We start from the raw sequence: 15,351 nt of genomic DNA, 5'->3' as shown, positions 1-15,351 counted from the left end.
CGATTAATCGTGAAAGAATCCTCAAGAATAATAAGCCAAGGATAAGAGATCGCCTTCGAATCTTCCGCAGAGTCGAAGGCACGGTCATCTAGGGCTCGCGCGTGAACAGAAGATCTATCGATCGATCGCGCCGCGGCGCTAATTTATAGAAAAGAAGGGATGACGATCGTGTTCGTGTCGCCGCAGGATTTGCAAGAAAATCACTTTCCGTTCAGTGGTAGTTGACAAATGCTGAGTAGACAAGTAGACGCAGAAGTCTTGAGGAGGATCCGTGCATGAGGACAGAGTCGAGGAGAGCGAAGCGTCGTCACTTGATGAGACGAACAATCGAATTCTATTTGTAAAGAATCGATCAATTTCGCCGGAGGAATCGAAGTGAATCGGAGGAATCGCGCGAGGGCTGGCTCGCGAAATTTCGAAGAGAAAGCGTTTCCCGCGACCGCGAGAATTCGTGTATACTTGCCATTGTATCTTCCGGCGGGTCAGCACATGTCGTTCTTCTCGATAAAATTACCGGATCTCTCGTAGTTTTTTTTTTTTTCGCCCTCGTCATTTTCGGAAATAAATTGGGTATTCGTCCAATTCATGTATTGTTATCGCGTGTAGAACTGTACCATAAAAGTAAGATAACATGCGTTGTTTTAAGTTAGTCGTTAGTTAAATTACTTTGTGTAACAATTGAAATTGTTTAATGTGAGCTCGGAAAGGATAAGATCAGGATAAGGCAGTGATTTTTGAAAATCGTTGCCGCGTGTATTATCGAGTCGAATACCGTACCGTTGTCGTTATTCTATTCAACTTGCAATTTTCTTTTTTTTGTGATTTGCGTCATTATGAGATTTGGACTGCTTTGGGAAAGTACTGAGCATTGAAACTGCGACCGATACGATTTCGTGTTGATTGTTATTTGAGCCAAGAATAAAGGCAATCTCTTTGTTATCGCAATTAATTATTGTTTACATGAAACATCTTATTCCTTCTCTCTCGCGTCCCGTCCCGTGAACTCCCCCCTCTATCGCCTATAAACTAAACTAACTGCCGAAATCATCGCTCGCGTCCGCGAGTCTGGATTAAATTGCGTAAGATAATTTTTGCGATCTTTTATTTCTAAGTGAGTGGCACGTGCCTGGCGTCAAATCTATCGTTGAGTTACGTTCACGAGACCGATCCCAGGGGCGGCGGTCACATTACATTGATGCCGGATTATGAAAATACGCAGAATTATGAAACAATCTTTTATCATAATAGTTCCCGTTCTGCAATTATGTCATTTGTATTTCATTCACGGAATGAATTTCTAAGAAGCTTATGAATAAATCTCCTTTACTATTATTATTATATGGCTTTTATTATAAACTTTTATTTTAAAATTCACTACTTATGTAATTACTTTAATTAAATTACTATATAAAACAAAGAGCAACGATAACATATGCATATTTTTTATCTTTCAATAAATTCTTTTAGTTTAGTTCTTTATACAAACTATCCCAAAAATATAATTTAATATTAAAAATTAATTAAAATAAGAAATTGAGCTGTAATAACTCATAAATTATAAGCAATTAAATTTTATTTTTAAAAAAACTTTATTATATTTATATTTAAATTTTATTAAATTTTATTTTAGAGAATTTTTATTAGAGTATAAAAAAATAAGTATTATTCTCTTACGAACTGTTGCTATACTTTGCACTTTGTTATATATTTTTTCACATATCAAATCATAATATATTAAAATCACATCAATTAATAAAATATTTATTTACATAAAAAAATATATTTTCCCTGTAAAAAATATGCATATATCATCATGTTATGCTCTCTTTTTTATATAGTAATTTAATTAAAGTAATTACATCTATATAAGAGAAATTTATATAATTTAATTATGAATTTAAGTATGATTTTTATTCCATACGATATTATTTATGAGAAAAAAAGTACATAACATATCAGCACATAACAGCGAGCTTATCTCGAAAAGAGGAAGTATAATATTTATCTAACCCACGATGCTTCCGATTTTCGTGGTTTTTCTTAACATCTACGGTTAGGAAATAAACTAAGAGGTGAAAGCGAGTTGTAATAATATGTAATAAAATAATATACTAGCAATAAAAATATGTTTTTATGTTTAAACAGGTATTAAGGAAGTTACCAAGGATCAAATTAAGTATATATAAGAAAATGATCACGCGTAAAGCATGCTTTATAATATTGGCTATTGTTTTGGGTAATGTTTCCGCTTCTCATTGCCCTATGAATCAAAATTGCATCTGTCAGCCGAATCATGATGGAGGAGTCGAGATAAATTGTTTAATGAAAAATGAGTCTTCGTTTATCGTGAATATTCAGCCAGGCCAATATCTAAAGGTACTTAGTCACGAACTTAGTTCTGTATTTAATTAACCATAGAGATTTATTAAAAGTTAAATGATCCGTTTCAACAATTCAATAGATCTGATTCCAGCACAATACAAATAAAGACATCTTGTATCTTAATTTTGAATTTCGCTTTATCTAAGATTTTTAACCAATGACAACACAAGTTAGGAATTCTTCGTTTTCACGTTTTCATTCTTTTTTAATTTTTGAGATCTCCCGCCTTTCCTAATTAACTACTTCGTGAAAATAAATTTTAGAAGAAACATATAAATATACAATATATAATATATACAAATATTCATAATTTAATACAAGATATTTTCTAAGAATATTTAATCTTCACATTAGAATTTGTATATCTCCGTTTTTTAATTCATATAAACTTTGGGTTTTTTTTAAATGGTTTTAATTTATATCGGTGAATGTTTTTTTACACAGATTGAATGTATTAACTCGCCAGAGTGGTCAGATTTCCATTTAGACGTATCGTCCTTGACGAAGAATGACGATATCAAGTCGATATATTTCCGCATGTGCAATTTACCGACCAACAGCAGTTTGGGTGAAATCACGCGAATGCTGGGAATTGGAACCAGCGTGGAAAAATTATCCTTTCAGTCGTACAAGAATTTAAGCTTTACCCTAGTAAAGCATCATTTGGATGACTTCGAGAATTTGAAGTATCTGACCTTATCGAGTAACAACGTGACCTATGTAGATAAAGATCTGTTAGCCGGCCTAGTTAACTTGACAGGGCTTGACTTGCGTGAAAACAATTTACACTTAGCTTCCGGATTTTTCAATTATAACACCGGATTGCAGTGGATTGAATTGGGCGACAACGATCTGCAGTCGATAGCACTAGGCACGTTTGATAATCTTAAAAATCTAACGTTTCTCAATCTGTGGAAAAATCACTTGACCACACTTCAGTCCGGAATTTTTGACAAACTTGTCACTCTCAAAACCCTCGATCTCAACACGAATTACCTGGTCACGTTACCAGAAGATATTTTTGCAAAACTCAAAAATCTTGAAGTTCTTAACTTATCTCGAAACAACTTTACACATTTACCGAGGAATCTGTTACAAAATAACACAAAATTACGTGTTGTCACTTTACTTGATAACAAGCAAAATATGACAACTCTGCCAAATGGATTGTTTGCTAATTTAATAGAACTGAAGGTGCTGAACTTGAAAAAAAATGGACTTGTTACACTGCCGGAAGATCTTTTTTGGGGGTCTTCTTCATTGACTAATATCTCTTTGGAACGAAATTATCTTACAACTCTACCTGTACACATATTCCAGGATTTGAATGAACTCCAAGAGTTGAAACTAAATTTTAACGATCTCGAAAAATTGCCTGATCATATCTTCTCAGATAATAAGGAATTAATAACGTTAGATTTATCAAAAAATCGGCTTACTTCTATTTCCAAGTACGTTTAAATGACTGTCATTATATAAACGATAATAATTGTTTATGATTTTAATTTAACTTTTATTAATACAGAACCATTTGATATTCCAGGCATCTATTCCAAGGGTTACAAAAGTTACAGAAACTAAATATGGAGCAAAATCAGCTAATAATCATTGATGACTACAGTTTTAGTCCTTTAAAACAATTGAAGATCGCCAAATTATCTAACAATTATCTTACGTTACAACGTACTTTTGACGATTATCCTAATGAATATAGAACAAAGTCGCCTTTCCACGATTGCGAATCGTTAGAGGAATTATACTTGGCCAATAATAGTATTTCGGAAATATGTAGCGATTGGGTTATGAGCACGACACAACTCCGAAAATTAGATCTCAAATATAATAATATATCTATTATAACCGTAAGTATTTGTGAAAAAGCACTATTAATATAAATATGATAGATTTATGAGATATATTACATTTATGCTTGTAGGAAATAATATCTGATTTTTTCTTTTTTAATTTCAGACAGAAGATATGCAGTTTATATCAAATAACATCAAAGTGGATTTAACACATAATAAAATCCAACATATCCTTTTACGCGACGCTGAAGAGATTGCGAGTTATCAAGCAGCTAGGCATGATGCAATAATACTAGTGGAAGATAATCCGTTACATTGCGATTGTAACTTATATGACTTTCTGCGTTATATCGAAGGTAGAATGCATCCTAAAGTCCAAAATTATTTTCACATAATACCAGGACATTTGACCTGTCAAACACCAGAGAATCTGAAGAATGTGCGCGTTAAGGATTTGAGATCTGAATTATTAACGTGCCTAATAATGGATCCTGATGTATGTCCCGAAAACTGCAACTGTTTTCTAAGGCCCGAGGATAAAACGTTCATATATGATTTCTCTCATAAAAAATTGACTAGTGTCAATTTACCAAGCAACATTAAAAAACTTGACAATTCTTTGCAAGTTGAACTAAATTTCTCCGATAATCAATTAACTCAAATGCCAAATTTGAAAACATTGGGGTTTGAATCAGTTAAGAAACTTATTTTATCTCACAATAACATCTCCGAAATTTCTTTGGATGGATTGTCTAGTACGTTACAGGTATGTAAATTAACAAATCTCTCTAAAATATATAGAATATTTTATTGTAAAAAAAATTGTAAAATCTAGATATTCGCATAAAATAAAAAGTAATTATTAAAGATATATATAGATCGATCTTAATATTTTTTCAAATCCTTTTATATAGTGATATATAAAACAATAAGAAAAAAATATTGAATTGCACTATATTAAAATTGAAAATTTAATTTTATTCCAGGTCTTAGAACTAAATAATAATAATCTAACAAGAATACAGCCTGACGTGTTAGAGTTCTTGAAACAATCTACGAATTTAACTCGATTGGCATTATACGAAAACCCATGGGAATGTGACTGTGAGGCTAAGGATTTCTTGAATTTTATTCAAACGAAATTCGTGACAATATCCGGTCTGCTTGAAGTGATGTGTTCGGGAAAAAATAATTCTATAACGGAAATGAGTGTGATTGATTTTTGTCCGTTTAATACGACAGCGATTATCAGCGTTAGTGTAGCGATTTCTCTTATGGGATTATTTATCGGCATCTTTGGATTACTTTATTATAAGTATCAACGGCAAATTAAAGTATGGCTTTTCGCACATAAGTGGTGTTTGTGGTTTGTCACAGAAGAGGAATTGGATAAGGATAAATTGTACGATGCGTTCGTGAGCTACTCACACAAAGATCATGATTTTGTCGTAAATGAACTAGTGCCAAAATTAGAGAAAGGTCCGACGCCGTTCAAGCTGTGCCTTCATTATCGAGATTGGTTAGCAGGCGAATGGATACCAGCGAATATCGCTAGATCTGTAGAAGATTCCAGACGAACAATAGTGGTGCTATCGCCGAATTTCATGGAGAGTGTTTGGGGAAGAATGGAATTTCGGGCCGCCCATAGCCAAGCATTGAGCGAAGGTCGAGCACGAGTGATATTGATTCTGTACGGTGACATCGGGCCCACCGATGACTTGGATCCAGAATTGAAGGCGTACATAAGTATGAATACATATGTCAAATGGGGAGATCCTTGGTTTTGGGATAAATTGAGATACGCGCTGCCACATCAAACCAAATTTCCGAGGGACAGTATCGCCGGAAAAAAAATCTTCGAGAATCACCAATTGTGTATTCAAACGAACGGTGATAAAAAAGAACTCATCTATCCGATTGGACTCCCGGAGACTCCACCGAATACTACACCGCCGGCCGAAACGCTTAAAAAGTTTATATGCGACAAAGAAGAACAATTATTTCTAAATGAGTATACGCCCAATGAAGCGTGTAAGTTGAACGAAAACATTGCGATTATTCTTACACCAGAACATTTAATAAAACATAGTAATGGAGATTGTGTTGTTTGAGCACAAAGATAAAAACACTCATAAAAAGCAATGATTAGTGATCATTTAAAAATCCATTTTTTAAAAATGCAGTGTTACACAGAACATTTTGATATTTTTTTATCTTTTTTTTTTTATGAAGACTTGATCTTAATTTAGAATCTTCAAATTAAACAATTAAGGATATAAACTTGATACAAAAAAAAAATAAAATAAATACAAAAAAATAAGAATGACGCGTAACTGACTGATGTTAAACTAAATCTATCACGCGCAAGCGTTGGGAAGTAATATGTTATTTATAATGTTACTCGTACCATAACAGTTACTTTTCGAAAGTAACTTTCTCATAACCTTGTTATAGGCAAATAAATAATATTAATATATTTTATCAATTTTTTTATCAATCTTTTTTTATCAATTCTTATACAATTAAAAAAACTTTCGGAAATGATTTATCTAAGTAATTTAAATTAGAGACACTACAATCAGAGACTGTGATCCGTCATGTTCTGGCTAAATCCTATGAGAAAGAAAGAAATATACACCATCTCACTCTAATCAATTGCGATATTTTTTACTTTGCATGTGCATTGATTTAAGTGTATTATGCATGTGTATTAAACACGTGGAAAGCGCGATAATATATTATTAAATAATAGAAATATTAAAATTGCAAAATATAGTCATAAATTAATTAATTGTAATAAATCAAATAAAAAATGGATGGATGTTCATTTTTTTATTTAAATTTTATTTTATATTGTAATAAAGTTTGTTTATAATAATAATAAATATGTATAATAATTCTTTCTAAAAAAAGGCATGACATCGATACTTGCATCTTTCGAAATTTCCTTGAAGTTTATTGTTGACGCTTTTCCGCAATGGGTTCTCTCGCTACGCTAACTTTGTGAATAGTTGTCATTGTATTGATTTCACAGAGGATCGTTTTGACAATTGTGTATCAAAAAGTTAAAAATATTATAGTGTATTATAGTGTAACAGTAGTATAATAATATATTAATTTTTGCTCTTGTGTTGAAAAAGATAAATAGCGAAAAAAAAATAAATAAATAAATTTAAAACTCTAACCGTTAAAGGATATATATTAATAAATTGACAATATAATTATGAAATAATTATATAAAAGTTTTATAAATATATACATAAATATAAACATTTTATTACCTTTAAAACGCTTATGTTTTTAAATTATAATAATACAATTTAAAATTAATATAATTAATGTATTTGAAAAAAAATGGGAATAGCCAAAAAATGGACAAATCAAAAGTTATTTTTTTCGTGACCAGTCTCTGATTATAGTGTCTCTAATTTAAATCAATGCTCGGAATTAGTAGTCCTTTTCGGTCCGATTTCGAAGGTGACGCCTACTGCCCCCCTCCCCTCCCCCACTATCACTCGAAGCTTGACGGCCGAGCCGCCGCACGCTTTCAGGAACATTTCATGTTAAAATGCGCCCAAATTGTATATTCCACCAAACCATTATTAAAGTAATTTTTTATTAAATTTTATTATTTTTATTTTTACAAACATTAAATTTTTTTTAATATATTTTATATATTTTATGATATTTAATGATAATAAATACGTTTATAATCTTATTATTATAAAATTATTACATAATAGAATAATTAAAGTTTTAACAATAGGTTTCCACATCACTCGTAAGCTATGTATTATTATTGACATATTTTTTTAAAGTGATTTCCTTAATAATTTCCTTACTTAATAGTTTCCTTATTTAAAGTACTTAATAGTACTTAACAGTTTCTTATTAAAAAGAATCAAATATATGACTTGAGAAGAAATGAAAAATAAAAGCGTGACCGGAATGACCTTTTGTTTGTTTAGACATCATGGAAAATTAATTTTATTTTCTACGTTGTATGCATAATTTTAGAGATGATATATCAATAGAAATTTTGGAAGAACTAGTTTGCATCAGCAGAAGTAGTAAGCGTTCAAAAGACGTTTTTCTTTTCTTGTGCATCCTCGTTAATGCGAATTAGTTCTTCTAAAATTTCTGTGGATATCTCTAGTAGAAATAGATCGTTTACACGATCCAAGAAATCAAATTAGTATTTTTATACGAATTGCTCTTCCTTTCGTTTTTCTTATTTTTTATATATCATATTTTACAATATAGAATTTTATTTTCCTGCCAAGCCATATTTGATTTCTTATTTTTTAATGGAATAGGCTTACTGGGGAAACCACTAAAAAGAAAACGTGTCAACAATAATATCTCATGCGAAACCTATTGTTAAAACTTTAATTATTCTATTCTAATTATTCTGTAATAATTTTATTATAAACGTATTTATTATCATTAAATATTATAAAACACATAAAATATATTTAAAAAAATTTAATATCTGTAAAAATAAAAATAATTTAATAAAGAAATTGATTTAATAATTTGTTTGGCGGAAATGATGCATTTTTAATATAAGACGTTCCTAAGACATATGGTAAGGCTACGGCGGCTCGACCGTCAAGTCTCGAGCGATAAGGAAACTGTAGGCGTCGCCTTCGAAATCGAGTCGAAAAGGGCAATTAATTCCGAGCACTGATTTAAATAAAATAATACGCCATACATATTTTGAATACTTATTATATTACTGCCGATTTAAGTTTCCGGGAAATATCTAAGAATATTTCAATCAGAAAATGCGTAACTTAAATTTAAACGCTTTCTGTGTGAGTTATAAGATTCCAAGATAAAATATACTTGTAAAAAATATATAATCGAAATTAATTTTTAACAATCTTATTGTTTATAATATATTTATCGTGAATATTACATAATATGATGCTTATTCTCTTCATTAAATATATCAGTAAGTATATTTGAATATATCTTTAATGTGTTATAGCTTTTATAATATGTTATAGTGTTGCAATATTGTAAGTTTAAGATATATTTTAATATCTCTTATAAGAAAATACTCAATGAACATGTTACGTATTGTAATTCGCGCACTTGATTTAGCTATAAAATATACCAATGTATGATGTATATAGTGCAATAATGAAAAAAAGTTTATATAACATAATTTACATATATTTTTTATGTAATAATTTATGCAAGATGTTTTCTACTTTTATTGTAGCATCTATATATAAGAATAAATTGATAAATTATTGGATAAATTTATATTAAACATTGATGCAACAAGAACAAAAAACATATCTATAAATTTAAGTTATTAAGATTTAAGTTATTAAGTACCTGACAAACAATTAATTTGTAATTAATTATGATTTATAACTATTTTCATGTAATTTTTAAAACATTTTCATACATCAATAGAATGTGCAAATATAAAGTGTCTTTTTTGTGCATATCTTTCATTCCTATCTTATTTAATATATCTTCAGGTTTTATTCTTATATTCATTTCTATATTAATTTTTTATTGGTTAACTTTTTATCTTTTTTAATTCTAAAAATTAGAAAAAAATAGAGAATAAATTAACTGCGATTAAAGTTAAACTCTTTGGTATATTGATAGAAATGGATAAATCCAAACAAAAAAATCAAAACATAATCCATAAATTATTTTATAAGAAAATAATGACGAAGATTTGTACTATCATAACAGGATATATATATATATATATATATATGAAATTATATTAAATTAATGAAAATCAATTATAAATATTGTAAATATAATAATCTTTTCAAAATTTAATATATTTGCATATGGAAAATGTATATAACATGCATATTATAAATTAAAATCTTGACAAAACATAAATGAATCAAGCAATATTAAAAATTAATTCCACAGGTTATATTAGTATAATTAAATATAAAATATTTTGTCTAGATGTATTTGTTATATAAAGAATTGTATCTGAAATGCTTGGAAAGAAATTTCGAAATGCCATATATAATCATTAATAAAAGAAAAGTTTCAAAAGTAAGCTAAAATTTATTAATTTATTTTTATCTAAAAATCTAATCTATTATAATTGTGATTTATATTTTATTTATATATTTCTATAAATAAAATTTAGAATTCAAATTCTTATTAATATCTAATTTTCATTATCTTACTTTTGAAAAATTTCATATTTTACCTAGAGACATTGTATATTTATTTTCACTTACCAATAGCAATTGTGGTGTACCGATGCTCACAGATAAGTCACAAATAAATCTTACTTCAGATGTGTAAGAACCTGTTACATAAAAATGTATCTTTTATATATACTTGTAAATGAGTATATTAGCAAAACGCAAATATTTAACTTACTATTGTTACATTTACTGCCATTTGAATATTTTAGTTTTATATTATCACGGCTATAATCAAAAATCACACTTCCCAACGATCCATAACCATTGTCTTCGTGACATATAGCAGAACCGTTACAATACTTTTCTCCGCCGCAAATATTCAGAGCATATTCCTTACCTTGTCTACTTTTCACCTATAATTTTATTTTTGATAAGTTTACTGATATTTCATTAATAGATATTACATTATTGATAGGCATTATTGTCAATGATAACAAAATCATTTAAAAGTAGATTAGATAATTATTACATCTCGCACGCACGCACGCACGCACGCACGCACGCACACAGGCAGTATGTGTAACACCGCTTGTGAGAAGATAGGAGCGAGCTAAATGAAAATGTCATACCATTTTGCGATATTCGCAATAATTTTCGAGTTATTAGATATTAAAATTGCAAATAAGGACGCGCGGAGAGAAAGCGCTCTCCCGCCTGACCTGTAGGACGAATGAGCGGCGGCTATCCTTCCCCTCGCCGCGCGCGCTCCGCCCATCGCCGAGCGCCGGATGACCATTGTCGTCACACTGGGTCGTCCTACAGGTCAGAGCGCTTTCTCCCCGCTCTTATTTGTGCAACTTTAATATTTAATAACTCGAAAATTATTGCGAATATCGCAAAATGATATAAGACATTTTGATTTATCTCGCTCCCATCTACTTTCTCACGAACGATGATAATATGCTACGGGACATCCTATACCCGCTTGTGCGCGCACAAACACACATACATACACAACTGCACAAAATTACTATTAACATTTTAAACTTACATAATGTATTTGTTGCTTTTTATATAACAAAGAAAGATCATATTCATATGATAGAAAACTATCCTTTATGGTACATGGTGATTTCCAATCTCCCATTACAGCTCCACATGCTATACTAGTATTCCATTCAAATACATAAGTACAATCAATATAATGTTTATATACTGGAAGTCCCTAAAAATACGAAAATGTATTATATAAAATAAACAAGACTTTACATAAATTTAAACAGGTTTTACCTTTTACAATTTTAAGTTTAATATTTCACAAATATTAATTCTTTAACAATATAAAAAGCTGCAATAAGATATGATTTTCTTCTAAATTCTTTGGATTACAAAATTTGATTAAATAACAAGTTTAGTATTGAAATAGAAATTAACATTTTTGAAAAATTGTATATATTGTTACCTGATTATTATTGTTGCAAATAAATATGAAATTTGAAGATATCGATTTAGCTGGATTTTCTGGACATTGTGAACCACCAATATAACGTAATACTGTTTGTAGATCTTTATTTAATGTTGGACTTTCCTCAGGGAATCCTAAACTCTTTAATTAAATTATTATTTTAATGAAAATATGTGTTTAAATTATTGTGATATTTAAATTACTATATATTTTCTATTATTATGATGTTACTAATAGCAATATAAATATTAATTATACTCACAATTTCATTAACATATTCATTCTTTGAAGTTACCAAAACTTTACAAGCAGCACTACCATGTTCACATGTAAGACCTTGAGTAGGAACTAATGGTCGACATACATTTATATGAAATTCCGTACTATTAACTTTTATAATGTAATTCTTTCTAGATTGTATAAGCGGAGTTAAATTGATTTCATCGTCATTATCAGTAGCACATTTAATCTAAACAAAAAAAATAATTCTGTATTTATTACATCATGAAAAACTAATATAAAAAAACTAATATATATATATATAATAACGCTTACTCTTTTCTCACAAACTAAATTTGTATTCCAATGTATGATGGTTTGACAAGGATATTCTTCCATAAGCAACGGCAAATCAGGTGATCCTTCAGGTCCACACAAAAATTCAATAAGTGTATGACGACGCATTTCATTTTTACACAAATTCCCGTTGGTATAATTTAAGTAGGGACCACCTTGTTTCCATATTAGATTTGTATTAGCTTGGCCTAATGATGTACCATGTTCTGAATTGCATACTCCTACACAAAAAAATGACAATAAATAAAATTCAGATTTACTACTTAATATAAACATCGTAGTTTTATGATAAAGTATAGCACCTGTCCCAGTGCCACAGGTACTGTTAATAAGCATACTACAAACACTGAATTTGTATTTAACATTGCTTGCACTTGTAACGGTGAATTCTCTGTTCATTAATGTTTGCAAGTTATATCTGTATATTACAAAATACATAGATAAATACATAGATAATACATAGATAAATTATAAATATGTGTTATATATTTATTGATATTAATTGTATATCAGAGAGTATTCTTACGTGAAATTAGTAACTGGATTTGTAACAATGCACTTATCTGCTGTTGTAATACTATAATTACGCAAAGTCTCAATGTCACATGCTGCAGCGGTATACCATATTAACTGATAATGACAATTTCTTTCTCCTATGTATTCTGGGATAGATTCCTAATAACAATATTATGATATTCATTAAATGGATTTAGTATATTTTCTGCTATATACATATAAATTTCGTTATGATAAATGTTATACCATAGATTTCAAATTACATATAAATGTTATAGTTGTTTTAATATGAGGAGTCATTATATTTTCCATTTTGCATACTGCACCATCCTGATATTCTATTTGTAAATGACCATTCGCAAAGAAAGGAGGTTTTTGCACTTCTCCCAGACTAGAATATCTACAAGATTTATTTAAAAAAAAAAAGTTTTATATTCATATATACAATCCTTCTATTTTTTAATTTATATATTCAAATTTTTTTAAAACTAATATAAAAATACAATTTTTATCGCATTATGGTTCTTAATGTAACGAGTTAAAAATTATTTTATTAAAAATTTTTCTTTAAATGGAAGCTCCAAAGTCACATAAAAATCATTACCATCTTTTTAAATAGAATCAATTTTTAAAACATCTATATTTATAACCTTTAAGTCACTTCATTTGTTATTAAAGTATTTCTAAAAAACTATATTTTAAAAGAAATTTTATATTTTACTTTGATATCTGTTAGTAGAATAAAAAATTCATATAAAGATCAAGATAACATCAAAATAATATCATTTTGACATCATCTTTATGACTTTTTGTTCTACTTAAGTGATATAAAATATTTTCCACATTTTGTAAAAAACATTCATTTCCAATAATCTTATATTAATACTTTTATAAAAAATAAAGTAAATCAATTTATGTAAAAAAATGTACAATTACTTTTAAAATAATATTTTAAAATAAAATAATATCTTATGGAATACTAATTATGTTTTCTAAAGCAATTATATAACGTTATAAAAATTACATTTTTATATTTCACTTATTTTTAAAGAATTTCTAATATGTCAATTAAAACAAAATAGTCTGCATGATAATATATAATTATACAATTGCATTGCATCTAATTTAAATAAAAGATTTTAATAAAAGATTTTAATAAAAGATATATCAATATCTACCTCTTGGGATTTTTAGGATCATCCAAACAAGCTCCAGATTTAATTGGACATATGGCACTATATTGATGTATTGTAGAATGACAAACATTTAATATTATTTTGGGATACGTCATATTATTTATGGAAATCTCATAATTTTCTGTGAACCTTGTCAAAGGACTTAAATCATAATAATGTCCATCATTGACAACTGTACAGTTTGTTTGAGTTCTGGGTCCACAAGCCAATGCCGTTTTCCATATCATAAATAAATTACATTGTTGATCACTCTAAAAATATCTTTATCACATACAATACTCAATCTAAATTTATCTTAAAAAAAATTACTTACATGTGGAAATAATTCAGGATACGAATTATTCCCTATGCTATAATCACATTTTATAATAACATGCACTGTATAATTGATTCCATCTAGGCAATTGTCACCAGTAAAGTTAAATAAAATTCTGCCAGATGTATCTAAGACTGGGGGAAACTTTCCTATATATAAACAAAATTAATTCCTTTTTCAAATTTATAATTATATATATCTCTAATAAATAACATTTAAGCTACATAATATTACCTATTCCCTTTTCTATGTTGTTTTTTATAAGACATATTGCATAACCATCTTGGTTATTGCATTTTTTGATTAACGGAGAACATAATTGCATTCGTATTGTTTCATTAGGATAATCGTGCTTGATGATAATATCTTCCCTAAATGACAACTTTGTTAAATTATATACAAGACTTAAATTATGTTCAGGTACTTCACAATAAGTTGCGAAAATTACAGTTAAAACCTACAATAAATATCAATAATTAGTATCTTTTTAGATTAAATTGAGTATTCATTAAAAAGGATGACTAGGAATATATATGGAATATATGGCTAAATAAATATTAAATAAATATAAATAATAGATTGATTCTATTAAATATAAATGTATTAATTATCCAGTTAAACTATCTATTTCTAAGAAACAACACAAAACATATAATAGTAACATGAAACAATAAATTTAAAAAAGTAAACATAATTATATATGCGTTACGTACAGTCGAAGCGATAATAACCGATTTAAAACAAAGAAAAAATTGTCCATTCAATTTTGACATCTTCAAGTTTTGCCTATTACATCATTTATTAAAATTCGCAACGCACAACATAAGAACAAAGACAATAAAAATATCATCGATAAGTTCCGCTGACAAGTTGGAATCACATGCGATATCACACAGTGGGAGCGCAGTTACAAGGAATCATCACCATGTTTTTTCTTTGAATTTAT

The 15,351-nt window shown here is 28.6% G+C and overlaps 2 protein-coding genes across 3 annotated transcripts in view; one reads left to right on the top strand and one right to left on the bottom strand.

The window, feature by feature from the left end:
- The window catches only part of Tl (toll like receptor), a 16,226-nt gene extending 6,590 nt beyond the window's left edge, over positions 1-9,636 (top strand). Inside the window, exons 2-6 of the mRNA XM_011644867.2 lie at positions 2,146-2,376; positions 2,827-3,833; positions 3,926-4,244; positions 4,354-4,956; positions 5,177-9,636. Coding sequence (XP_011643169.2) covers positions 2,191-2,376; positions 2,827-3,833; positions 3,926-4,244; positions 4,354-4,956; positions 5,177-6,301 — 3,240 coding nt within the window. The 5' untranslated portion in view covers positions 2,146-2,190 and the 3' untranslated portion in view covers positions 6,302-9,636. The remainder of the gene's footprint in view (positions 1-2,145; positions 2,377-2,826; positions 3,834-3,925; positions 4,245-4,353; positions 4,957-5,176) is intronic.
- Lerp (lysosomal enzyme receptor protein) overlaps positions 1-15,351 on the bottom strand; it is a 27,039-nt gene extending 11,688 nt beyond the window's left edge. The window contains exons 1-13 of one of the 2 annotated variants that reach the window (XM_011644870.3): positions 15,119-15,351; positions 14,640-14,862; positions 14,403-14,554; positions 14,072-14,340; positions 13,140-13,293; positions 12,904-13,052; positions 12,680-12,795; positions 12,357-12,598; positions 12,064-12,270; positions 11,799-11,942; positions 11,388-11,561; positions 10,572-10,749; positions 10,427-10,497 (exon numbers count right to left, since the gene is read on the bottom strand). In XM_011644870.3, coding sequence (XP_011643172.2) covers positions 10,427-10,497; positions 10,572-10,749; positions 11,388-11,561; positions 11,799-11,942; positions 12,064-12,270; positions 12,357-12,598; positions 12,680-12,795; positions 12,904-13,052; positions 13,140-13,293; positions 14,072-14,340; positions 14,403-14,554; positions 14,640-14,862; positions 15,119-15,178 — 2,139 coding nt within the window. In that variant the 5' untranslated portion in view covers positions 15,179-15,351. Of the gene's footprint in view, positions 1-10,426; positions 10,498-10,571; positions 10,750-11,387; positions 11,562-11,798; positions 11,943-12,063; positions 12,271-12,356; positions 12,599-12,679; positions 12,796-12,903; positions 13,053-13,139; positions 13,294-14,071; positions 14,351-14,402; positions 14,555-14,639; positions 14,863-15,118 lie in introns of those variants that run through there. The other variant, XM_025219274.2, reaches the window with a different exon arrangement.

Source organism: Pogonomyrmex barbatus, unplaced genomic scaffold, assembly GCF_055798465.1.
Source record: "Pogonomyrmex barbatus isolate J1 unplaced genomic scaffold, ASM5579846v1 scaffold23, whole genome shotgun sequence".
NCBI classification, from domain to species: domain Eukaryota; kingdom Metazoa; phylum Arthropoda; class Insecta; order Hymenoptera; family Formicidae; genus Pogonomyrmex; species Pogonomyrmex barbatus.
This window is presented reverse-complemented; position numbering and strand designations above follow the sequence as displayed.